Genomic DNA, 25,886 nt, shown 5'->3' with positions numbered 1-25,886 from the left:
AAAGTTGTATACTTTTCATTTTCTGATTTTATTTTACATTTAGATTTTAAATTTTTAATGGAACAACACATTTACCCCTTCTTGTTTCAGAAGACGATTTTCCATTTTGTTATAACATCTCTTACAAATTTCTGGTTTTCTTGGAATGTACAATCCTTCATCTTCTAATATGCGTGGCATCATGCCTTTTGGTAGTTTAAAGCTGTGAACCACTTGAGAACAACAATTATTGTATGTACATTTTCAATTAAAATTTAGGCAAATAAAATGTAAAACCAAAAGTTAAAAACAAAGATATTTGTACTTGTCTAATATTGAGACTTGAAAGTATAAAGCCAAAGAGTGATCAAAGATTTTGTTCTTGCTGCTACTGTATCTATTACCACTCCATAACCATTTCTAACACAAGAATATAAGTAATATAAATAATTCTGATATATTGAGACAGTTCCCAATTCAGTCAGCATTTTTCCTGCTAGAAAAGAAAGCTATGTTACCCACCAGCTCTGTGATTATTGGGGAACCAGAACATGGTCACCTGTCAGCCTTGTGCTCTTGGGGAGTCAGGGAGTGACACTCATGGAAAACCATTCCCCTCCCTCAGGCCTCTGCTAGATTCAAAGACAAAGCAATGAAAAGGCCGGGGAAGACACACCTAAACTGCTTCAGACAAGGGTGATACAATTAAGGAAACACCCCAGCCTCATTTGCATTAAAGATGGAACAGAGGGACATCTCATTAGCATACAGAATGGAGAGCAGCTCTTCCAAGGCAGGAACCGCACTGAACTATGGGACACCAAAAGCAGAGAAACACTGCCTGATGGGAAATCCCTGCTCCAGATGCTAATGAACCTAAGCCTGCTCACACCCAAATTAGTCATTATCAGACCAATTCTAGTGACGATCCTATTGACACCTAAAATACTGAAACTGCCTAGTTGCATTGTGGGCTCGTTCAAGGAACATCACCCATAACCAGGGGTGATCAGTCTCTATTGTCTCTCCTCTTTCTCTTTGAACTATCCCTATAAAAACTCCTATCCTTGCCCCAAGAAAACTGTTCTGATACCTGGACTTAAACTGCATCAGTTCCATTGAGACTTCTTCATCTCCTGTCTGATCGTGCTGGGGGCTCTGTCCTGCTTTTCTCCTGCCCTCTGGACCCCCGGCTACCATCATCATCTGGGAACCCCGATCAGTGCAAGCTCCGTGGAGTGGTGAGGTCTCTCTCTCTCTCTCTCTCTCTCTCAACTATCTCTCTAAGCATAGCCTCCTGACCCTGCCCTGTGTAAACTGTTATATGGTTACCTAACATTTGTAATCAGCTTCAATTTAGATTTAATAATGTAATTGTTAGATTTAATATTGTAACTGTTTGATATCTATTCACTACTCAGAAATAAATCACTTTCATTGTTAAACTGGTTGCTTCTCTCTCTTTCTTTCTTTCTCTTTTGCTCACTCTTCCTTAAGGGGTGTTGTTTTGGCTTCCCCATTCGCTCTGCAACAACGCTTCTTGTACCCAAGCAAAAGATCCCTGTAGTGCCCAAAATCCTGTGGGGTTTGCTCATCGTGTGGTTTACCTGTGAATGACTGTGGTGTGAAAGTGGGGATAGGGGGTGCTGATCCTGGGGGCTTATGAGGATGGCAGCTTAAAGTGCTGTTTAATCCAGCCCACGGAGTCCAAAGGCACATGAGGGTGCAGTGTGGCATTGCTGTGAAACCCAGCCAGCTGAGTCCAGGGACATATGAGGGGGTCAGCCTGTGAGTGCTGAGTACCCAGTCCTCTCAGATGTGCTCTGATTAGTGGGTGTGAGTGTCTGTGTGTGTTGCTAAGGTGGGAAGAACCCCATCCTGAGGAACCTAGTTCCTGCAGGAGAGCTCCAGTGGGAGGGGGAATTGGCAGCAGGGAGAATTCAGCTCCATATGAGAGCACAAGTAAGCACCAACAGCACACTGATAGAACTGTTAACCTTCCCCCAGTCCCATAAGGGTAACCCTGATAAATGAGCATACCCCAGAGTACTGGGCAAATCTGGTAACAGCTACCAAAGACTCAGTTGGCATACAGACTGACTATACTGGAGGAGTGACTCCTCCACGTGAAGATGAAAAAATATTTGACAATGCGGTGTGAAAGGATGTGCTACTTTTGTTGCCGGGGCTGAATAACATCTGTAAATTACTATTACTACAACACTTTGCATTTATATAGGCATTTCATCTGAGCAAAGAAAAGCTACACAAAGGAATTATTCTTATTTTACAGATGAGGAAATTGAGGCACAGATACATTTAGTGACTAGCACAAGGCCACAAAGTTTCTGAACCAAAGTCTACTGAAATCAGTGAAAGTTTTTCTACAGACACCGATAGACTTTGGATCATGAGTCACTGGCAGTATTATGAGTAGATGCTTGGATGCTTTTGGAAGAGGAGGTGGCCCAAATACAGGACAATCTTTCAAGAATCAAGGTAGCCCTCTAACCTAAACATGACCTAAAATATAAGGATTTGGTTTTGAACATCTAATGTATTTCAATTATCTCTTGACATCCCCTCCCAGTCCTCTAAATGGAACATAAAAATACAAACATGTAGCAACCAACGACTCTCAAGACTGGAAACTAGAATCGGAACAACTAGAAACCTGTTACAGCTGATCCAGGTGGGAACATTTACAGCATTCAGTCGCTTACTTTACAATTCTCTGACTTTCTCTGTACTCTATTTCCCTTGCTAGACCAGCAGCAAGATGTCCATAACTCTAATTCATGACTGGGCTACACCTCACAATTCCTCACTATCTCCAAGGCCACTCTCCTCCAACATGTAAAAATGAATTGGTTTTTTAGGCCCCCACTGAGATTTGATGATTTATTAAAAGACACCTCTATTATCTGACTCTCCATATTATTCTTAGATTCCGTCCAATCTTGCACATATCAGTATGTCTTCTCCCTCTACAGTTAATGGAAGTTTTGTTATTAACTTGATAGGGAGCAAGACTAGGCTCTTTAATTTTATTGTACTCTATAATTACAATAATTTAAAAAAAAAATCAAATAAAGATTTCACTACATTTTCCCATTTTGGGAGGTGAAGAATAATAAAAACCTTCCATGTTAAAACATTTACCTCATTAGTACATAAATAAATAAATAAATTTTTATATATGTAGTTTAGATTAATAGAGTTTAGTAATTCACATTAGTATTGTATAGATTGCAACATTTTAAGAACTTTTTTTACTCTTACTCGACGTTGAAATACCTAGCACACATTTGGTACTGTATAAATAATTTTTTTTCCTGGCAAGATCACACTTCGGTTTAGGGGATTACTACAGTTTCCTAAAATTTTTCCCAGCTTCTTCTAGTCCATTCTATCAACTGCTATCATGGCAATTTCTGTCCAGCCATGAGAGATGCACTGAAGCTGCAGTTAAAGCAATAGATGAGTTGTTAAGAGTTAACGTAGATAAAAAGAAACATGGTTAGTGGCAGGTGGTTCAGATGATTAAATAACATTACCTGGGAGATAAAACCATAGATGGATCTGAATCACATATTCTCCTTTATTTGGACCATTCATGAAAGAATTATGTATTTTTGTTATGCAATTTATGCTTTTTGTAAAATTGAACTTAGCTCATAAGCCAGAGCTCCTAGACGAAAGCACTGATACAGATTTGCCTGTATTTATATCTGCAGACTGGGTAAAATATTGGCTCTGAAAATTTACATTATTCTTTATCTTTATTTAATTCATCGTGGGAATTGCACATGCCATACTGCTACCAGTGCTAATGCCATCCATCATACACTTAATAATTTATTTGAAAGGAACAATACCTGGAGAACTGCTTGGCACAAAAAGATGTTCCCATTGCTTGTTAATCTGCAGTTCACTGCATTCATACTCAGCAGATTTCACTTCAAGCACATCTGGCAATAAAACTTGTTCCACATTGCCAAGCAGAGGACTACTTTCATCATTTAAAACATCAAGGTTTTGATGACTGTCATGCATTAATTTTTGCTGTTAATCAAGAAAATCATTTCTATAGGCACACAAACTAACAGAATGATTTGATAGATATTATAAACATACACATTAGCATTAAAGAATTGCTAGATAAATATATCTAACTGGATACATAGTTAACCTCAGGAAAAGCAAATTTTCTGTTTTGTTTTCCTTGCCTACCTATATGATTTCTATAATGTGATCAATAATTTACCTTTCATTATAGAAAATCCATGAACTTTTGAGTGACATAACATAACTGAGTAACCTATTGTCCAGAATCTTTTTTCTTCTCTCCAGAAGAACAAAATAGTTTGCACAGAAAGTTAATAAAAAGCTGGTTCTCTGACTAAGAGAAAATGAGCCTCCATATTCTAAATAAACCTTAATAAAATGTAGACTTGAAAGCTTACATATGTCACTATTTTGTGACATTTTTTATATTTCAGAAGGAAACTGATTTAAACTAATATATGACCATTCTGAAAAACAAACAATAACATTTATTATTTAATTACAGTAGCATCTACTGTGCATTAGGGCCCTTACAAACATTTATGAAACACATTCTATGTTCTAAGTAATTCACAGTCAAAATTCAATACTTTTGTGTCTAAATTTATCTACAAGTGCCAGTTTGGGAAATCTATGTACAGATTATGAATTCTGTTTTATGTTGGTATCTTTTTACACGTATGTGTGTTAGACTGCACTTTGAATGTGGGACTGATGTACTTTCTCTGCTATCTTTGTATGACCATGCCAGACTGAAATTTCAAGAGGTGGTAAAACAAATCCGACAATGGAGGGTCTTTAAACATTGAAGGTACTTTATATACATGAAAAGCCGCTGGATTAAGTGGGCTACCACCCTGTCTAAATCAGTTATTCAAGTTTGAGCTTGGCATCAGGAGTGAAGGAAATAATTAAGCAATGGATCACAGGTGGGAGACTGTATACTTGACAAGATTAATAAGTGTGCTACAAAGGACGTTATAAAACTCTCTCACTTGCCATTTTGAAGAGAGAGGAAAAAAAGATCAGAAGCAAGCTGCAGAAATAACAGGGACTCCATGTTCCAAAAGAGAAGCCACGTGCAAGAGGGAAGGAGGAGAGGAAGGATCCTAAACTAGCAAACTCATTAAAAAACCCTGACCTGACCGCCAAAGAATTCTAAAAAGTAGTCAAGAAATTGAATCATAGAATCATAGAACACTAGAACTGGAAGGGACCTCGAGAGGTCATTAAGTCCAGCCCCCTGCCAACACGGTAGAACCAAGCGCCATCTAGACCCTCCCTGATAGATGTCTATCTAACCTGCTCTATCTCCAGAGAGAGAGATTCCACAACCTCCTTAGGCAATCTAATCCAGAGTTAAATTACCTTGACAATTAGGAATTTTTTCCAAATATCCAACCTAATCCTTCCTCGCTGCAGTTTAAACCCATTGCTTCTTGTCCTACCATCAGAGGCCAAGAAGAACTTGTAACACTCTTTTAGGTACTTGAAAATCGCTATCATGTCCCCTCTCAGTCTTCTCTTTTCTAAACAAAACAAGCCCAGTTCTTTCAGTCTTCCCTCATAGGTCATGTTCTCTAGACCTTTAATCATTCTTGTTGCTCTTCTCTGGATCTTCTCCAATTTCTCCGCATCTTTCTTGAAATGTGGTGCCCAGAACTTAACACAATACTCCAACTGAGGCCTAATCAGTGCAGAGTAGAGCAGAAGAATGACTTCTCATGTCTTGCTCATAACACTCCTGTTAATGCATCCCAGAATCATGTTTGCTTTTTTTGCATGATATCTCAATTTCTTGTACTATCTAAACTAAAGAGCAATTGCGTTAACACACAGGCTTTGCAAAGTTTCATATGTGCTTCAACTATCACACATCCATGGAGAGGTAAATATACCAGAGTACAGGGCCGGCCCGAGCCATTTTGGAGCCCCGGGTCTCAGGCACGCTGCGCTGCCCCCAAAGCGCACAGCCCTGCCTCCGGGCCCAAGGCACATGTGCAGGCCCACCCCCGGAATGTGTGGCCCCGCCTTTGGATGCACAGCGCATGCACGGGCCCGCCCCCAGGGCACATGGGTGGACGCATGGCACATGTGCTGCCCAGTCAGCCCGGCCACCGCCGATGGCGCGCAGCCCGGGGCTGCCCGGGGCAGGCTGTGCCTGACCCTGCAGGGCCCTGTGGCCACGGGGGGAATGGTGCTGCTGGTCGGTGCTGTGGGGATTAACACGGCGCCTGCTCTGGGCAGGCGTTGCAGCCCGCCGGGAGCCGGGCACCCCTTGCAGGTTGGCGCTGTGGTCAGCTGCCCAGCTAGCCCATCCCTTAGTCCAGCCCTGCCAGAGTACCTACAAGTTGGAGTTCTGTTTAAGCAACTAATGTCTTGGAGAAGTCAGCACTGGTCTTGGAGGCCTAATGCAGCTAGACCAATAGGTCCCATTTGCATGATGGCATAATAAAGTCTCTTTCCATAAGTGTGCCAAAAAGGCTAAAGAAAGACAGCACTGAAGTCCACTTAGACCCAAGGGTATTAAAAACACATGGGTCCAGCATTTTGGGACCCAAATACAGCAGCTTGATGAGTTTCCAACAGTGGAAGCTTCACCAGCACTGTGACAACATAAAGGCTGTGTCTAGACTACATGCCTCTGTCGTCAGAGGCACGTAGATTAGACACATAGGCAAAGGTAAATGAAGCCGCGATTTAAATGATCGCGGCTTCATTTACATTTACATGGCTGCCGCGCTGAGCTGACAAACAGCTGATCAGCTGTTTGTCCGCTCAGCGCGCTAGTCTGGACACTCCCCTGCCGACATCAAAGCCCTTTGTCGGCAGCCCCGTTATTCCTCATGGGACGAGGTTTACCGGAGCTGCTGACAAAGGGCTTTGATGTCGGCAGGGGAGCGTCCAGACTAGCCCGCTTAGCGGACAAACAGCTGATCAGCTGTTTGTCGGCTCAGCGTGGCAGCCATGTAAATGTAAATGAAGCCACGATCATTTAAATCGCGGCTTCATTTACCTTTGCCAAAACAACAAATCTACATGGCTCCGTCGACGGAGCCATGTAGTTTAGACGTACCCAAAAAGTCCTTGCAGAAGAAGAAGTTACTCACCTTCGTGTAGGAACGATGGTTCTTTGAGATGTGTCCCCATGGGTGCTCCACTGCTGGTGTCAGGCTCATCCCGGCACCGCAGATCAGAGACTTGCCATAGCCGTGCTCGGCCGGACCACACATGCGCGATCGGCATCCAGTTGTCTGTAACGAGAAAAAGAGAACCAAGATTCTGGAGTGGGGAGGAGGGAGGGTCGTGGAGTACCCACGGGACCACATCTTGAAGAACCATCGTTACTGCACAAAGATGAGTAACTTCTTCTTCTTCGAGTGGTCCCCGTGGGTCCTCCACTGCTGGTGACTTCAGAGCAGTACTCCAGTCCAGAAGGTGAGCTCCGGAATCAAGGTTTCTGGTAGAGTGGGAGTACTGCTGTAGCCACTGAGGAGTCTGAGGCAAATTGATGTATGATCACGTAATGTCCCATGAAGGTGACATCGGAGGACAATGTCACTGCTCGGCAAATATCATGGAATGGGACTCCTCTTATAAAGGCTGTAGACATAGCCACTGCTCTTGTCAAATGAGCTTTAGGTTGAGATGGAACTTTCTTATTGGAGATGGAGTAACAGGTAGTAAAACATGAAACTATTAGCTTCGCAATGCGCTGGGAGGATAATGCCTGGCCCTTGGAGTGGACAGCTAGCGATATTATAAGACAGTCTGTCTTGCGAAACTCCCGTGTCCTGTCAATGTAGAAAGCAAGGGCTCTGCGTACGTCCAGCGTATGGAGAATTGCTTCAAGTGAGGAAGTATACAGTTTGGGACAGAAGGAGGGAAGGACGATGGGCTCGTTGATGTGAAATTCTGTACAGATTCTGTAAATAAAATTCTGTTTATTAGGAATAAACGCTGGATGAGATCTCAACATTACTGAGTCCTTAGTGAATATCGTCTATTGTGGAAATGATATGAGGGCTGCCAGCTCGCTCACTCTGCGTGCCGATATTATGGCTAGTAGAAAAAGGAACTTGATTGTGAGTAAGTGTAGTGACGTCGTAGCCATTGGTTCAAACGGGGGACGTGTTAAGGTGTCCAGCACGACTTGAGATTCCACAAGGGCGGTGGGGGACTTCGTGGTGGGTTAAGATTTGTGAGCCCCTTCAAAAACCTTTTGGTGATGGGGTGGGAGAATAATGACCCATCTTCCATGGTGTGGTGGAACTCATCGATTGTTGCTAGATGTATCCACAAGGAGGCTATCAAGAGCCCTGCTCGTTGCCGATGTAGGATATAATCAAGTATATGCTATAAAGGTGAAGTGTGTGTGTTTATATCGTTGTTACACCATGCTTGAAATCTAGTCCACTTAGTTAAGTAAGTTGCTCGCATGGAGTCCTTCCTGCTGTGCATTAATACGTGTTTAGCTTGCTCGGAACAGAGGTTTTCGGATGCCCGGAACCAACTAGTATCCAAGTGGTCAGGTGTAGGATTTTGGGTCTCAGATGAAGCAAAGAGCCATTCTGTTGAGTGAGTAGGGGGGGAAGACAGTATGGTGTTCACGTGGACATTTGGTGAAGTATCAAGTACCAAGGTTGCTAAGCCCAAGTGGGGGCTATCAGAATCATCCGGGCTGCATCCATGTTGATTTTTTCTAGGACCCTGGGTACAAGGACAACCGGTGGAAAAGTGTAGAGTAAAGACATTCTCCAATGAAGGAGAAGGGCATCTCCCAAGGAGTGGCGGCTGATTCCCACTCTGGAGCAATTATTTGGGCACTTCGCATTGATATGAGTAGCGAATAGGTCTATCAAAGGAAACCCCCCCAACAACAGAAAATATGGTGAAGAATGTCAGTCCAGATTTCCCAGTCGTGGTCATGAGGGAAAAATCTGCTGAGAGACTCCACAATGGCATTGTTGGCACCAGGTAAGTACCACACTATGAGGACAATGTTGTTGTGGATACACCAGTTCCACAAGCAAACCGCCTCCACACAGAGGGATCGAAACCGAGCCCACCCTTGCCTGTTGACATAATACATTGTTGCAATGTTATCCATGAGCACCCTGGTTGTTGTGGCCATTATGTGGGACTTGAAATGTCTGCAGGCGTGAAGCACTGCTCTGAGCTTGAGTGTGGTGATGTGGAGCAACATTTCTGCTTCAGACCAGTGGTCCTGAACTGTTAACTCGCCCATGTGGGCACCCCAACCAGTGAGGGAGGTGTCCATGGTTATCTGTTTCGATGGTTGAGGACGGTGGAAAGGGATACCGCCATGAGATTTTTTGGCTCGGTCCACCACAGAAGGGACTTTCGAACATGTTGTGATAGAGCTACCAGCTTGTGAACGGTGTGCTTCGCAGGAATGTAAACAGAAGCCAGCCAATGTTGGAGACAGCAGAAATGTAATCTTGCGTGTTGAACCAAGACAGTGGTAGCTGCCATGTGACCCATTAATTGTAGGCAAATACGTACGGGAAGTGTTGACTAATGCATCAAGGTGTTTATTAGGTCCTGGATTGTGTGAAATCGTTCGACGGGTAAGTATGCGCGTGCTGAGATCGAATCGCGCGTCTATGAAATTCAAATTTTGAGCTGGTTCTAGTAATGATTTTTGTAGTTTATAATGAGTCTGAGGGACTCAAATGTCTGGTGCGTTATCACCACCATTTAGCATGTGCCTCCTCAGAGGTCGCCTCTGTAGAGAGAATCGTCTAGATAGGGAAAAATTGTAACACCTGTTCTGCAAAGGTGGGCTGCAACTACTGCTAGGGTTTTGGAAAACACCCTGGGAGCAGATGCAAGGCTGAAAGGAAGCACCTTGTACTGGAAGTGCTCATCTCCTACTGCAAATCGAAAAAATCGTCTGTGTACACATGTATTGCAATGTGTAAATAAGCATCCTGTAAATTGAGGACTGCGAACGAATCTCCGTTGTTCAGCGATGGTATAATAGTGGATAGGGTCACCATCTTGAAATGTTGTTTCCGAAAGTATTGATTTAGCTTTCGTAGATCCAGAATGGGTCTCCATCCCCCAGTCTTTTTGGCAGTGAGGAAAGAATGAGAATAAAACCCTTTTCCTCAGAACTTGTTGGGTACTCTCTCTATTGCTCCAATGTTGAGCAGACAATGGACCTCTTGCTTCAATAGGTCCTCGTCAGAGGGGTCCCTGAAGAGGGACAGGGTGGTGGGGTATTTGAGGGAATGGAGATGAATGGAATGGTGAGACCGGATGCTACGATTTCTAAGACACATCTGTCCGAGGTGATGCTGGCCCACTGATGGTAATATGGTCTTAGTTGATGGTGAAAGAGGAGGGGCGCGTTGCACTCTGTGCTGACAATGAGAGATTTGTGCGCATCCTTGACGAAGCAGTCAAATTTGCTGCTTCGCAGAAGGCTGGTTGGTGCAGTGAGTGGAGCAGGGTTGCTTCCGTTGTGGTTGTTGTCTGAAGCGTGGGTGTTCAAGAGTGCGGTGTTGTTGTCTGTGGTATGTATAATCGTACCTTCATTGGTAGGTATAATACCATTTACTCCTGTAGGGGGGCATATACACCTCCAGCATGCAATGAGTGGTACGAGAGTCCTTTCCTGAATGAAGGACTTTGTCTGTCTTGATGGCGAAAAGTTTCTGTTTGTTGAACGGAAGGTCTTCAACTTTACTTTGGAGCTCTTTAGGAACTCCCACTGACAAGAGTCATGAACATCTCCTCAGGGCAATCCCTGTAGCAGTGGCATGCGCAGCCGTATCTGCTACATCCAAGGCGATCTGGAGTGCAGCTCTGCATGAAGCATATCCCTCCTGTACCACTGATTTCAACAGTGGTCTTTTCGCCTCTGGAAGGTGTTGCATGAGTTCCACCAACTTCGAATTTATGGTTGGAAAGAAGGGTGGAATAATTTGCAATACTCAGCAACAACGTGGATGACAAGTAGACTTTTCTCCTGAAGATGTCTAATTTTTTGTTATCTTTGTCAGGGAGGTTGTTCTTACATTGCGGTGCTTTGGGCCGCGTCAACCACCAGCGAATTAGGTTGGGGGTGATTAAACAGTGAATTAGCTTGCAGGTGTTCCAGTCCTTTTGAGGGAACAAAGTACTTTTTATCCGCCTTTTTACTCGTTGGTGGGGTGGATGTTGGAGTTTGCCAGATTTCCTCTGCAGGCTCCATGATCGCCTCATCGATGGGAAACGCAATCCTACCCCTATGCTGAGGTATACATTTTTCAGTAGACAATGTTTTGTTTGAATCTGTCCTAACTGCACCTCTTGATTCCCTGCAACATATTTAAAGAGATCATGAAATTGTTTCAGGTCGTCTGGTGGAGAGATATCGCCCAGAATTACCGCCTCATCTGGTGAAGACGATGAGTGGTCCGTTGGCAATGTATCTGGCTAAGGATCTTCCAGTTCGGACAATTGCCCTTCTTCGGGTTCCGATTGCTCTGGTTGGATTGTTGAACTTTTTGGAAGTGGTGGAGGTGAGTATAGTTGCAGTTTGGGAGGTAAAGATCAGACACTGGGTGATCGACAACAGCAAGAAGACCTCCTGTAGGAATGTGACACACGGCAATGTATCCAACTGAGGCTCTTCCGGTTCGGACAATTGCCCTTCTTCGGGTTCCGATTGCTCTGATTGGATCGTTGGACTTTTTGGAAGTGGTGGAGGTGAGTGTCATTGCGGTTTGGGAGGTAAAGATCAGACACTGGGTGATCGACAACAGCAAGAAGACCTCCTGTAGGAATGTGACACACGTTCATGATAAGACAGATAGTAATAGGATTTATGGTAGTGCCCATAGTAATGTTCTGAGCGCATAGGTGACGAGCGCCGGGAGGATAATACATTGCTATGTTGTATATAATAGTCACGCCGCGGTGTTCGTATTGGCAATCGTGGGTGATGTGGTGTACACCTCGATGAGGGGGAGGGCAACATAGATAGTCTTCTTCCACTGTAGCTGGTGACCCTGTAGCGAGGTCAATGGTATGGAGATGGTGGGCTGTGCCAAGGGGAACACACGTGATCCCTATGCTCTCATCTGATGGGTGTTGGAGACTGGCATGGTAGTGGGGAGGGAGACAGTTCCGGGGAGAAAGCCGGGGAAGGAGACAGAGCTGCATGTTTGCGGTGGCCTTTCTCGGTGCCAAGGTGGTATTGTCTCTCATTCGTGCCGGGGAGTGCGGTGCTGATTCCAATTCCACAGGTGCCGGCGAAGCCCTGGGTGCCTATGTAGTAGGTGGTGCCTGTGTTAGCATCATTATTGGTGCCGAGAGTGTCGGTGCAGGCAGGGATGTTGTCGAGACCGGTGCTGAGAATGTCGGTGCCACTGGCACGGTTATTTTTAGCGGCTTTTCTGATGCCAACGGTGCCAACTCTGATCATGCCTTCGGTGCCGGGAGAGACAGTTTTCTGGGATTAACGCCCAGCATCTGCCGAGACCCAGAGCTGACTGTCCCAGACGTGCCAGGTCTATCCCCCAAGCTCACTCTACTGATTGGAGCAGCTGGTAGGGACCGAATTGGGGACGTACTTATTTTCTTTGAAACGGCGTTCCTGGGAGAAGACGCCCTGCGTTTTTGTGCGGTAACAGAAGCAGGGACGCCCGAAGGTTGAAGCGCCCTGTCAAACATAATCATTTTAAGGTGCATTTCTCGATCTCTTCGAGCTCTGGCAGTCAGTTTACAACAGTGGGTGCATTTTTGTGGCATATGTGCCTCACCCAAGCACCTAATACATGCCGCATGTCCATCTGAAGCCGGCATGGCTTCGCGGCAAACGCTACACTTTTTAAAACCTTTCTAGCAGAGGTGGTTAAACCTTCGCTCGTCTTCTTTCTATTATTTATTTTTGTTTTGTTTTGTTTCTGAGGCAGTTAGGCTGCAACAGCTAAGCTACTTAACTGTTTTTTTGTTTATTTGTTTTTAAACTAGAACACGAAGTATAATGAGAACAGACTAAAATAATAACTACTATTAACTTACTGACTATTCCACTTCCTGGACACCACCGTACAAATCAACAATGGAAAATTAGACACCACTCTCTACAGAAAACCCACTGACTCATACAGTTACCTACATGCATCCAGCTCCCATCCAGAACACACCACACGATCCATCGTCTATAGCCAAGCCCTTCGATACAACCGCATCTGCTCTAACCCCACTGACAGAGACCAGAAGCTTCAGGATCTCTACCAAGCATTTATAAATCTCAACTACCCACCCAGAGAAACAAAAAAGCAAATTGAAAGAGCCAGACGAATACCTAGAAACCATCTACTTCAAGACAGACCCAAGAAAACCAACAATAGAACACCACTTGTCATCACCTACAACCCCCAACTTAAACCTGTCCAACACATTATCAATAAACTACAGCCTATATTGGAACAGGATACCATACTCAAAGAGGCTCTGGGAGACAGACCCATAGTCTCCTATAGACAACCACCTAACCTCAAGATGATTCTTACCAACCACCACAGGACATACCACACTAATACCAACCCTGGTACCTTCCCTTGCAACAAACCCCGTTGCCAGCTTTGTCCACATATTCATTCTGCTGATACCATTATTGGACCTAACCAAGTGAGTTATAAGATCAAGAACACATATTCCTGCGCATCCAGAAATATAATCTACGCTATCATGTGCCGAAAGTGTCCGTCTGCTATGTACATTGGACAAACATCTCAGACACTTCGCCAAAGGATTAATGCCCACAAAACAGATATCAGACAAGATCACAAAGAGAAAACAGTTTCTTGCCACTTTAACCAGAAAGGACACTCTCTAAATGACTTAGCCACCTGCATTCTGCTACAAAGACCTTTTACATCTGCACTTGAAAGGGAATCCTCTGAACTGTCATTCATGTTAAAATTCGACACTTACCAACAAGGACTTAACAAGTCTTTGAACTTTCTCACCCATTACCAAGACAGTTTCCCCAATTATCACCTGTAATACCATTAACTCACAAACATCCCACTCTCCCTACCTTTAATATCAGCAATTCACAGACACTTACCTTCCTTCCTCCCCCTTCCCACCCCCCCGCATCCCCCTTCTGTTCTGCAATGTGATTTGTCCTTTTCATATTTGTTCATTTTTTTAAATTGTATCCTTTGGTATATATGGTTGTGACTACTTTCTTCCACTATTTGATCTGAGGAAGTGGGTCTGGCCCACGAAAGCTCATCATCTAATAAACCATCTTGTTAGTCTTTAAAGTGCTACATTGTCCTGCATTTTGCTTCAACTACTCCAGACTAACACGGCTACATTTCTATGACTATTTACAGATACTTTTGAGGAACACTGTGAGAAGAGGGAGCTCCGTCCACGACCGAGGGTGGTTGAGAGGAACTGGACAGGGGCTGGACCGCGCATGACAGACTAAAGGCCAAACAGCACGAGACGCTGATCGCGCACGCGCAGTCCAGCCGAGCGTGGCTATGGCAAGTCTCCGATCTGCGGCGCCTGGACAAGTCTGACACCAGCAGTGGAGCACCCATGGGGGCCACTCAAAGAAGAACTGGGGCCATTGTCTATTTCAAACTACACACACCCAATAGATATTGACCTCTAGTTGTAGAAAAAAGTAAACTATTGATAGATTAGTCTTACTATTATTTTGTTCTGCTTTACTAATAGTTTACTATGATGCAACTTTAAAAATCCATATTATTTATAATCATATGATTCATAATTGTTTATATAATCCAAATGTTATTATTTATTAATAGTAATAGTGCCAGTGATGTGCACTACACTTTATACAAAAAATCAAGTTCCTGCCTTGGTAAGTTTATAACCAAGTGTTGAAGAATAAGACATGATCAACATTTTAGTAGAATTAATGAAACAAAACAAGAGGGGACACAGTTCTTGGAAGGGCACTTTGATTGTGTTTTATTTCTTGGACATAAATTACAGATAGCAAATATTTGAGTTAGGAAGTAAACTTTTTTCTTTTATATAAATAACCTTTTTTGTGCTTGTGAAAAAGACTGGCAACAGGAACACCTCAGCATGATCAATGATTAATAGTTAGCTAACTGAAGTAAATTTTGAGGAGATTCATAGGAGTGGAAGTTTTTTAGGGAAACATGAAAGAACACAGAAGTTACCTGTGGAAAGCAAAATCGGACAAAGTACCGTATTTTAGCGAATATAACCCACAGGTTATATTTGTTTTCACAAGCCTCGCATATACCCCCCCCCCCCCCCCCGGGCTATACTCATGTGCAGGGTATACAGGGTTTTTTTTACTGAAAGGAAGACAATACTGACTCTTCCTTAAGGAAAGCAGCATATTTTAATTTAATAATAGAGACAATTATGTTAAAATTCATTAAAATACATTAAAATTCATTACTTTAAAAAGTTTGAAAAGTTTAAAAAGTATAAAGCTTTAAAGCTTAAAAGTCTAAAATACAAGTTTAAACCAATGAAGGAACAAATGTATGGAAAAGTGGTGTTGTTCAAAGGGATTATATACCCCATACTTCTTGGCATTATCAGCTGCGTCTCATAAACAGTTGATTGCAGGTATTCTGCATTACCATCATCAGCTGCGGCTCATTAACAGGTGATTACAGGTGCTTTGTACTACTTTTACCTACAGAGTCTCTCATGGGGGCTATACTTGTGCGCGGGGTATACAGATTTTTTTTTACTCAAATAGCAAAAACCACGGGATATAGTCAGGTGCAGGGTATATTCGGGTGCAGTATATATACGCTAAAATACGGTAGTACAGTGATGGGTGCTTTTCAATAGTTGATAGATCTTTGAAGGAGAGTGACATTAGTTAAATTAAGAATACAGCAGAAGAAGTGGCTAACCATGAGATATTCTTTAAGGAATTCATTTCACTTTCATGAAGAATACTATACCTGGTCTATATTTTTGTCCAAATCTTTTAATTTGGAGTCTTCTTCACCAGTCATGATAAAAAATCTATAGCCTTCCTCTGATAAGATTTCTATCTAAGGATGAAAAATAAACAAACAAATCAGAAGCAAAAACATGAGTCTTCCATAATCATTATTATTGCGTAAATATGTAAAAATTTTGTATGGAGCCAGAAAAAAATATTTCAAATTTAGGAGCCTAGAATTGTTTTGACTTTCAGTAACTTTTACTGGAGATGGACACAAGAAAAAGTTACTCAACGTGGGCAGTAATAATGTGTATTCCTATGGGTGTGTTTGCCCAGCACCCTTCGCTCGAAATAAGCTACACAATTTGTGTTACACAAATTGCGTAGCTTATTATGAGTGTATTTCAAAATAGCTTATTTTGTAATTTGGCGCTGTCTAAACAGTGGCAAATTTAGAAATAACTCACTATTCCGAAATGCCCTTTAACCCTCTTGGAATGAGGGTTATTGGAGTGTCGGAATAAGCCACCCGTTACTTTGAAATCTATTTTGAAATAATGGGCTGCTTCAATAGACACGGAATAGCTATTTTGGGATACTTCTGGTATATCAAAATAGCTTTGCAGTGTAGACATACCCTAAGTGTGCTCCACTGAAGGTATATCTATGTCTCTGCTTTGCTGATTGAAGAACTTTTATAGCAGCATCCCACACACATACTTTAGGCTCTGCCACAGGCAAACCCTCCTCACGCCTGGACTACACTGGGGCTATGTCTACACTGCTCCCTCTTGAGCAAAAAATATGCAAATGAGGCAAAGCATGGAATATCGCCATGCCTCATTTGCATAATTAATGAGGTTCCATTTTTGCGCAAGAAGCTTTTGAGCAAAAAGGAGCTGTCTATGTGGCTCCACTGTGTGCAAAACGCCCACTCTTGCACAAGAGCCGTTCTTCCTGAAAAAAAGAGGAAGAATGGCTCTTGCACCAGAGGGGGGGTTTGCACAAAAAGGAGCCGTGTAGACAGCTCCATTTTGCGCAAAAGCCTCTTGCACAAAAACGGAGCCTCATTAATAATGCAAATAAGGCACGACGATATTCCACTCTTTGCCTCATTTGCATATTTTTTACACAAGAGGAGGCAGTCTGGACATAGCCTAAGAATTTAGATCAAACGTAACTGCATTGGGTCAATTTTCTAAACAATGAGTCCACACCACCAATCCCATTCTGTCAACTCTAAGGGCTATTTTGGTTTGAACAAAGACTTGAACTGGTTAACATATTATAACACCAGCTTTCTTTATTCAATACACTATTGACATCAAAAGCTAAGTGTTGGACACTTCCAGCCCACCCAATTAGCCTCATTAGCACCAGAACTCTAACTGACAGGTAATGTTTTGCCTCTCCCTTCTTATTCTGAGGGTCCACCTTCTTTTTCTCCACACAAGATCTGAAGAAGCTCATGATACTAATTGTAAAAAAGTTAATGATCTGCTAATGGACAGCGAAAGCCTGTCTTTAGCCATGGAGTTGAGAAGGCACAGAGGAGGGCTCCCCGCTGAAGTATTAGTTAGTCTCAGTGGTCAAGCATGATGGAAGGCTGCACATGCATAGGCTGAAGAAACACTGGTATCAAAGTTCTCTGATCAGTATCGCAGGGATACAAACACACCTACAGTGGTGCATCCATAGAGATACTGTTCAAGAAGAACTAATGTTACTAGTTCAATGGACACAAATCAGATATCCATAAAGTGAGCATACAGAAACCGGTTGGTGAACACTTTAACTTACTTGGACACACATTAAGGGATCTCCAAGTTGCTGTTTTGTTATAGACCAACTCCACAAGCCAAATACACAGAGAAGGATTGGAACTACAATTCATTCACAAGTTTAATTCTCATGCTAATGGTTTAAGTCGAGATACTGGATGGCTGGGACATTATCAACAAACCAAACAATGAAAGTGCCAATGGTTTTGTATGTCTGTTTAGAATCTGATTTTAATTTTCTTCCTCTCTAATTGCTAACAAATGGTTCTTATTTGCCTCTTTTAACTATCTAATCTTTAGGTGCTAACAGACTATCTGTTGTTTTCCAGTTTTTCCAGTTGCATAAATACTCGACTTTCTCTTTGATACTTATCTATCCTCTGCTTCTTTCTGTCCCCCCCCCTCCTATTTTTTTCCTTCCTCCCTCCCCCTCTTTCTTCCCTCATTTATTTTGGTTCTAGATATCCATCACTCCGGTCATCTGAAGAAGTGGGCTGTGCCCACGAAAGCTCATGATACCATCTACATCTTTTGTTAGTCTTTAAAGTGCTACCAGACTATTTGTTATTTTTTTAAGTTTTACCACCTACAATGTTATTCTTGAACATTATACTGATTTAAATTACTTATTGCCACATAAGTAATGGCTGCAGAAAGGAAGTGGCAATTTTCCCATTATTTTTAAATGAAATGTTTGAAAATTAAAAGAAAATAGTTACATTTTTACTTCAAAATTGTTTTAAAAAATGAAAATATAATCACGTTTGACAAAATTCCAAAATTATAATGGAAATCAAACAAATTACCTTTATAGTAATGTCTTCTCCCACAGATAAAGGTTGCAATATGTGGCCCTCATAATTTTACTATCTTTGACAGAAATTGTTTAATTTAACAAAGTTTATGGTCATTTCAAATTTACAACCTATGTATTAGAGAGTCATAGATTTTAAGGTCACAAGGGACCATCATAATCTTGTAGTCCAGGAGTTCTGAAATTTTATTGCAACATGACTTCCTTCTGACAATGAAAATTACTACACAATCCTAAAATGGGGAACCAAAGAATAAACCCACCTGAATCTCACTGCCCCAGTCAGGGGGACCAATACCAAAGCCCAAGTTCTTCAATCCCATGCAAAGGTCCTGTAACCTGAACCCTCTGGCTTTGGCCCAGGCAGTGGGGCTCTGGCTTTGGCTTCAACCAGGGATCCCAAAAATGTAAGGCAGTCCTGTCTCTGCCACTGATCCAGGGGGGAAAATTTGTATTTTGGAAAAACAACTAAAATGTACATCATTTAAATCATTGCTCTGGGGTGGAGCTGGGAATGAGGGGTTCAGTATGCAGGCTGCCCGAGGGAGAGAGGGCTACCACAGTCCTCTCTCACCACAATAGCTTGGGACCAGCTAACAAGCACCTGTCCATGGCCACTGAAGCTCCAGTGGGCACAGCCAGTTTATCTGCCCTCTGTGCTCTCCAGTCAAAGTGAGGAATGCAGCAAACTGTACACTTTCCCCTTGCTCCCTGACAAATGGGAAAAGGCAGCAATATTCCCAGGCAAACTGGGATGGGAAGCTTCGGCCCCCACCTATCCTCCCTACAAGGCCCTGGTGGGGGAGGAGGGGAGGGTTGGTGCCTCCAGAATGGATCAGTTCCAAATGGGGAGGGGGGGGGGGAAGAGCATGCCCAGCCAGTTCTTTTCACCTGCCTGGTGATTGTTTCTTTTCTGTATGATTTTATGAGAAGTAGTCCCATTCCAGGCACATCCCATTTTCCTGGCACAACCAAACCCTTACCTTGCTTTAAGTTAGGACAAGAGGAAGCAGCATACAGAATTTGGTGGTCTTAGCTCTTACCATTTAGGGAGAGTTCTTGAACAAACAGACAGAGGGGACACGGACAATACATAAACTCTCAAATATATAATAGATTCAACAACAAACAGCATTATATTACCTCACAAATTAGTAACAAAATGTGAGATGCAAAAAGATACTATTGGAAACATAATCATCCATTTTTTTGCACTGAAATGAATATAATGTGTATTGCTAACTTATTTACTTTTATTTACTACTAGCTGACTTACCCGGCATGGCCCAGGTCCTTCAGGGCAGAAGGCTGGCAATGGAGGAGGGGGATTTACAGGAGTTAGGTCAGGGCTTTGGGGATGGGGGGGGCAGTACAGGAGGCTGGGAATGGGAAGGGGCAAGAGTGAAGGTTGGAGAGATGAGGAGGGGCCCATCCAGCATGGCTTTTTCCTCTCCCTCTCCCCAGCCCCCACTGGCTGCTAGGAACATTTTCTGTTTCCCCCAGCCACCTCTGGCAGCCAGAAGCTTCCCCCCGTCCCTCACCCTCCAGCACTGCCAGGAAGGGAGAAAAGAGTTTGAGCAGGGGGGCTACTTACCGGTGTGCTGGCAGGCAAGATAGCAGAGCACAGCCCTGCTGGCCACTCCCTTGCTGATAGGGCCACCCACAGCGAACAATCTGCAGTATAGCTCACCCCTGTGGACTCACTGCCCCCAGTTACCACTTACAGTATCGCATCCCTCTGAACAGCAGCCCCTCTCTTTGCAAGTTATTGAAAACAGTCCTTTTCCCAGAGATTCCAGTTGTCCTGGCACAACCAAACTCTGACCTTGCTTTAAGTTAGGAGAAGAGGAAGTGGCATATAAAATTTGGTGGTCCTAGCTCTTACCATTTAGGAGGAATTCTTGAGCAAATGGACATACAAACGGACACATACAGACATACTGTAAAACATACAGTATTTGTAAAATGTATTACCTCAGTCCTCGCATCAAGGTTTTTCTGGTATATTTTAGTATCAGAGAGGCTTTTGTCTGCGGACTTTTCTTCTTGTACAACCTAAAACAAGATATATAGTACAGGTTGGACCTCCCTGGTCCAGCACTGTTAGGATTTGACCCATCCCAGCTGAGAGATTTTGCCAGATTAGGGGAGGTTATTTCTGGCCCTCCCTGCCACCAGCCCCCTCCAGTTCTGACCCTACAACAGCCTTCCAGCCAATTCTCTCCTCTCACTGGTCCCCACTGCCCTGTCAGCCCTCACTTTCCTGCTAGGCATCCCCACCACTCCATACACCGAGCTCCTGCTGCCACGCTGGGCAGCACTACTGCCACCACTCGCCGGGCTCCTGCTGCTGTGCCTGGCTCTTGCTGCCTCTGCTCGCTGGGCTCCTGCTGCTGTGCCTGGCTCTGGTTGCCTCTGCTCGCTGGACTCCTGCTGCCGCACCAGGCAGCTCCACTGTCTCTACACACTGGGCTCTTGCTGCCACTTTGGGCAGCCCCACTGTCTCTGCACACTGGGCTCTCGCTGCAGACCCCAGCTCCTGCTATCGTGCTGGACAGCCCCACTGCCTCTGCGTTCCAAGTTCCCACTGCCATACTGGGCAGTCCCATGCTTAGGGCTGTCAATGCCCTGCCAGCCTGCTGTGCTCCCAGGCACTAGCTCTCCACCATGACTCTCTGGTCCTGGAACATCCATGGTGTTGCTGGATCACAGATACTGCCAGACCAGGAAGTCCCAGTTAAGAGAGTTTCAATCCGTATTATATGTATTTTCTACAGAAACAATCAACACAAATATTGTTCTGAAAAGCACACAGAAAGTCAAGAACTTAAATCTTTTACAGCTTTTACAGAACTTCTACAGCGTTTACAGATCTTTCGATTAAATTTCTGAAGTGCTCCAAACAGTGTGGGATAGAAGAAAAATTTTCTAAATTGACTGAACTTTCCGCCTTTCACTTTCACACACACAAACAAAATGTAGATTGCTCCATGTTTCACTTAAACAATAAATTACAAGTTCAGGAAAAATAAATTACCTTGTATGTTTTCAGTTTCTCTCTCACCCTACCTCGTAATGCTTCAGTTAAACTCCTTTGTTTTTCTATATCAGCAATATCTAGTATAAAGACAGTCGAGCAAAAAAATTTTAATACACCTTCTTGTGATACTGCTATTTTTAAAATATATTCTTCTGAAGTGCATTAATTTACTATTAATTATTTCTAGTGAATAGAATGGTATCCTTATTAAAGATATTCATTCATCATGTAGTGTTATAGATATAAACAGAATCATCAAAATATAACTAGAATCTAGTAGCATGTATAATTTGTAGGATTTTATTTTTTTTAATCCTGGGTGTTTGAAAAACACAGATGTCTAGGATCAAATTTTCAAACTGGCTTCTAAAGTTTTACAGAAAAAATGTCAGAAAGCGACCTCCTCATTATTAGCTTCCATATTCATGTCTGCACATGCTGGTTTGAGGCATAATTACAGGAACAAAAGCAAAATATGTGGTCTCTTGAGCCCAACTTGAAGTCTGTTTAATCGTTTTATACTGAATGTACAAACACACATCATTCATTCAAACTACCCTTATCTGAAACAGTATCTTACTTCTCAACCCCCCCCCCCCCCACTGCCCATTCAAAAAAGAAGGTTCAAATAATTTAATCTCCTGGCTCCGATGTCAAAAGAGGAAGTTACTCACCTCATGCAGTAATGACAGTTCTTCAAGATGTGTATGCCCATGGGTGCTCCACTGTTGGTGTTGGGCTCATCCCAGCACCGCAGATTGGAGTTTTGAACAGCAGTAGTCAGCTGGGCCATACATGTCAGTCAGCATCTCATGACGTTCGCACCCTTTCTCTTGTGCATGCAATCCGGCTCCCACCACCTCCTCTCATCCACCTGAGTATCTGAAACAAAGACAATTACAAACAGAGACTCCAAAGCGGGGAGGAGGGCGGGTAGTGGAGCACCCACAGGGACACACATCTCAAAGAACTGTTGTTACTGCACAAAGTGAGTAACTTCCTCTTCTTCTTCGAGTGATGTCCTCCGTGAGTGCTCCACTGTTGGTAACTTTGTAGCAGTGTTCGAGAGCACCTGAACAACAGGTCTCGAAGTCATGATTTAATGGCTGTGGAAAGCACTGCTGAGGCCACCGAGGAGTCAGTGGCTAAATGGTGTACTATAGAGTAGCGTTTCATAAAGGTGTCATTAGAAGACCATGTGGCTGTACAACAGATGTCCTGAAGAGGAACTCCTCATAGGAATGCCGTCGATGTCACTATGGCTCTGGTAGAATGAGCCTTGAGTGTTGTCGGAAGTGGATTGTTCTGGATGGCATAGCAGTTGTTGATACAGGAAACTATGAAGTGAAAAATGCATTGAGAGGAAAGTGGTTCTCCTTTGGAATGGTCTGCTAGAGACACTAGTAAACATTGGGACTTATGGAAATCCCGAGTCCTCTCGATGTAAAAGGCTAGTGCTCTATGTACATCCAGGGAATGCAATGATGCTTCTTGAGAGGAGGTATGAGGCTTGGGAAAGAAAGATGGGAGAACGATCAGTTCATTGATATGAAATCCAGAACACACCTTTGGGATGAAGGCTGGGTGAGGACTTAAGATGACACTACTTGTTAAAGACTGTGAATGGTGGTATTGCCATCAGGGCTGCCAGCCCACTGACCCTACAGGCAGAAGTAATGACCAATAGAAACAACACCTTCATTGTGATCATTGGAAGCGGTGCTGTCAGTAGTGGCTCAAAGGCTGGTTGAATGAGGCTGTCCAGAACTATATCTAGGTTCCATGGAGGTGGTAAAGGCCTGTGAGGAAGATTGAGGTTTGTCAACCCCTTGAGGAAACTCTTGGTAGTTGGGTGTGCGAACACAGAGGTGCAATCTACAAAGAGTCGGAAGGCAGTAATCACCGCCAGATGTACTTTAAGGGAGGTGACAGCTAACCCAGAGTGCTTTAAGGATAGGATATATTCAAGGATTTTATGTAGGGGCACTGTCTGTGGGTCAGCTGCTTGTTCATGCACTAGGTGACGAACCTTCGCCACTTATGAAGGTAGGTTGACCATGTGGCCTCCCTCCTACTATGCATCAAGACTTGTTTGAATTGTGAAGAGCACAAGTTCTCAGAGTCAGAGAACTAGTGAAGAACCATACTGTCAAGTGGAGCACGTGAGGCCATGGGTGAAGAAGGGTCCCGTGGTTCTGGGTCAGTAGGTCGGGAAGTTTGGGGAGGGATATGGTGGCAGAAGAGACATCTGATAAAGACAGGGAAATCATAGTTGGCGAGCCCATGAGGGCATTATAAGAATCACTTTGGCTCTGTCCCTGTTGATCTTTTCTAGGACCCTGGGAATGAGCATGATGGGCAGAAATGCATACAGAAGTGGACCTATCCAGTTGAGGAAGAAAGCATCGCCTAGAGAATCTGCCAATTCTGGCCCTAGAACAGTATCATTGGCATTTCACATTTTTTTAAGAGGCAAAGAGGTCTATTTGAGGGAAACCCCATAGGAAGAAGATATCTAGGAGAACATCTTGTCAGAGTTCCCATTCGTGATCCTGCACAAAGTGCCTGCTTAGGGCATCTGCAGAAGTATTGCTGATTCCTGGTAAGTATGATGAGATCAGGGTGATCTTGTTGCAAACACACTAATTCCAGAGGTGGACTGAGGAAGGAAGCAAGATTGGGTTCCTCATTGGCGATTGATATAATATATCGTAGCGATGTTGTCAGTAAGTATTCTGACTGTGGTGCCGGAGATATGCGCTCTGAAATGTTTGAAGACATTGAAAACAGCCCTGAGTTTCAAAATGTTGATATGGAGAGTTGTTTCCCATGGTGCCAATTGGCCCTGAGTGGAAAGGTCGTTCATATGGGCACCCCACCTGATAAGAGAGGTATCCGTGGTGATATGAATGGACAGTTAAGGTCGATGGAATGGGATTTCTGCAAGGAGGTTGTATGGTTCAGTCCACTATTTGAGGGAAGTTATTACAGTGGATGTTGGAGTGACTTGCTTGTGGATGTGGTATCTTGTGGGAACATACACCAATGCTAACTAGTGCTGCAGGCACCAAAAGTGCAATTGTACATGGTGGACCATATATATTATGGCCGCCATATGACCCATGAGCTGCAAACACATGAGGACTGGAACTGTAGGGCTCATAGTAAGTATGAAAACTAGGTCCTGTACAGCTTGGATCCTTTGCGCAGGTAAGTAAGCTTGTGCTGTGGTGGAATCGAGATGAGCCCCTATGAATTCCAAGGTCTGGGTTGGCTCTAGTGTAGAGTTCTAGTCGTTGATGATCAAACGAAGGGACTCGAATGTCTGTTTTGCCGTGAGAATCATGTGGGATGCTTCAGACACAGATGGACCCTTTATAAGGCAGTCGTCAAGGTAGGGGAAGATTATAATGCCCTGTTGATGTAGGTGTGCCGCTACCACCGCAAGTGTTTTGGAGAACTCCCTGGGCACTGAAGAGAGGCCAAAGGGCATAACTCGATATTGGAAGTGGTCCCCTCCATCTGTAAAACAAAGAAACCTTCTGTGAGTGGGATGGATGATAATGTGGAAATACGCATCTTGGAGGTTGAGGGCTGCAAATCAATCTCTGTGATCTAGTGCTGGAATTATAGTAGCAAGAGTTAGTATTTTGAACCGCTTTTTTCAAAGCTTTTGAAGATCAAGTATAGGTCTCCAACCTCCGTTTTTTTTCTGGGTGAGGAAGTAGTTGGAGTAGAAGCTTTTGCCAACTTTACCAATTTGGTTGGTACTCTTTCTACCACTCTGATGGCAAAGAGTCAGTGGCTTCCTGTTGTAGCAAGTCCTCGTGAGAAGGGTCCCTGAAGAGGGACAGGGAAAGAGGGGAGGTTGGAGGTATGGTGGGAATGTTGTAGCCTGATGAAATGATCTCAAGAACCTCCCGGCTGGCTATGATGGTGGACCAATGATGGTAAAAAGGTCTAAGATGGTGGTAGAAAATAGGAACCATGTGATTGAGTGGGTATGTGACAGGAAAGATTTGCGAGCCATTGACCAGGCCATCAAACTTGCTGCCTTCTGGATGGCTGGTTAGAGATGAAGTTGTTTTGAGTGTGCCTCTTTTGAGGTCTTTGTCTCATCCAGGATTGATCAAATGGGCATTACTGGTATCTCGAGTGCAAGAAGTCATAGCATCTCTGGTATAGTGTGTACCTCTTGCGGCAGTATGGAGGTATATACATGCCAAGAATATGGAGAGTGATTCTGGAATCTTTGCT

The 25,886-nt window shown here is 43.6% G+C and overlaps 1 protein-coding gene across 1 annotated transcript in view; it reads right to left on the bottom strand.

Moving 5' to 3' along the window:
• The window catches only part of CC2D2B (coiled-coil and C2 domain containing 2B), a 152,413-nt gene that overhangs the window by 115,305 nt on the left and 11,222 nt on the right, over positions 1-25,886 (bottom strand). Inside the window, exons 3-7 of the mRNA XM_089780176.1 lie at positions 21,627-21,706; positions 20,564-20,644; positions 16,008-16,100; positions 3,858-4,044; positions 76-212 (exon numbers count right to left, since the gene is read on the bottom strand). Coding sequence (XP_089636302.1) covers positions 76-212; positions 3,858-4,044; positions 16,008-16,061 — 378 coding nt within the window. The 5' untranslated portion in view covers positions 16,062-16,100; positions 20,564-20,644; positions 21,627-21,706. The remainder of the gene's footprint in view (positions 1-75; positions 213-3,857; positions 4,045-16,007; positions 16,101-20,563; positions 20,645-21,626; positions 21,707-25,886) is intronic.

This window comes from Pelodiscus sinensis, chromosome 8 (genome assembly GCF_052426305.1).
Source record: "Pelodiscus sinensis isolate ZL-2025 chromosome 8, ASM5242630v1, whole genome shotgun sequence".
Lineage (NCBI taxonomy): Eukaryota > Metazoa > Chordata > Testudines > Trionychidae > Pelodiscus > Pelodiscus sinensis.
Note: the sequence above shows the minus strand (reverse complement) of the source record. Positions and strands in the feature narration are given on the sequence as shown.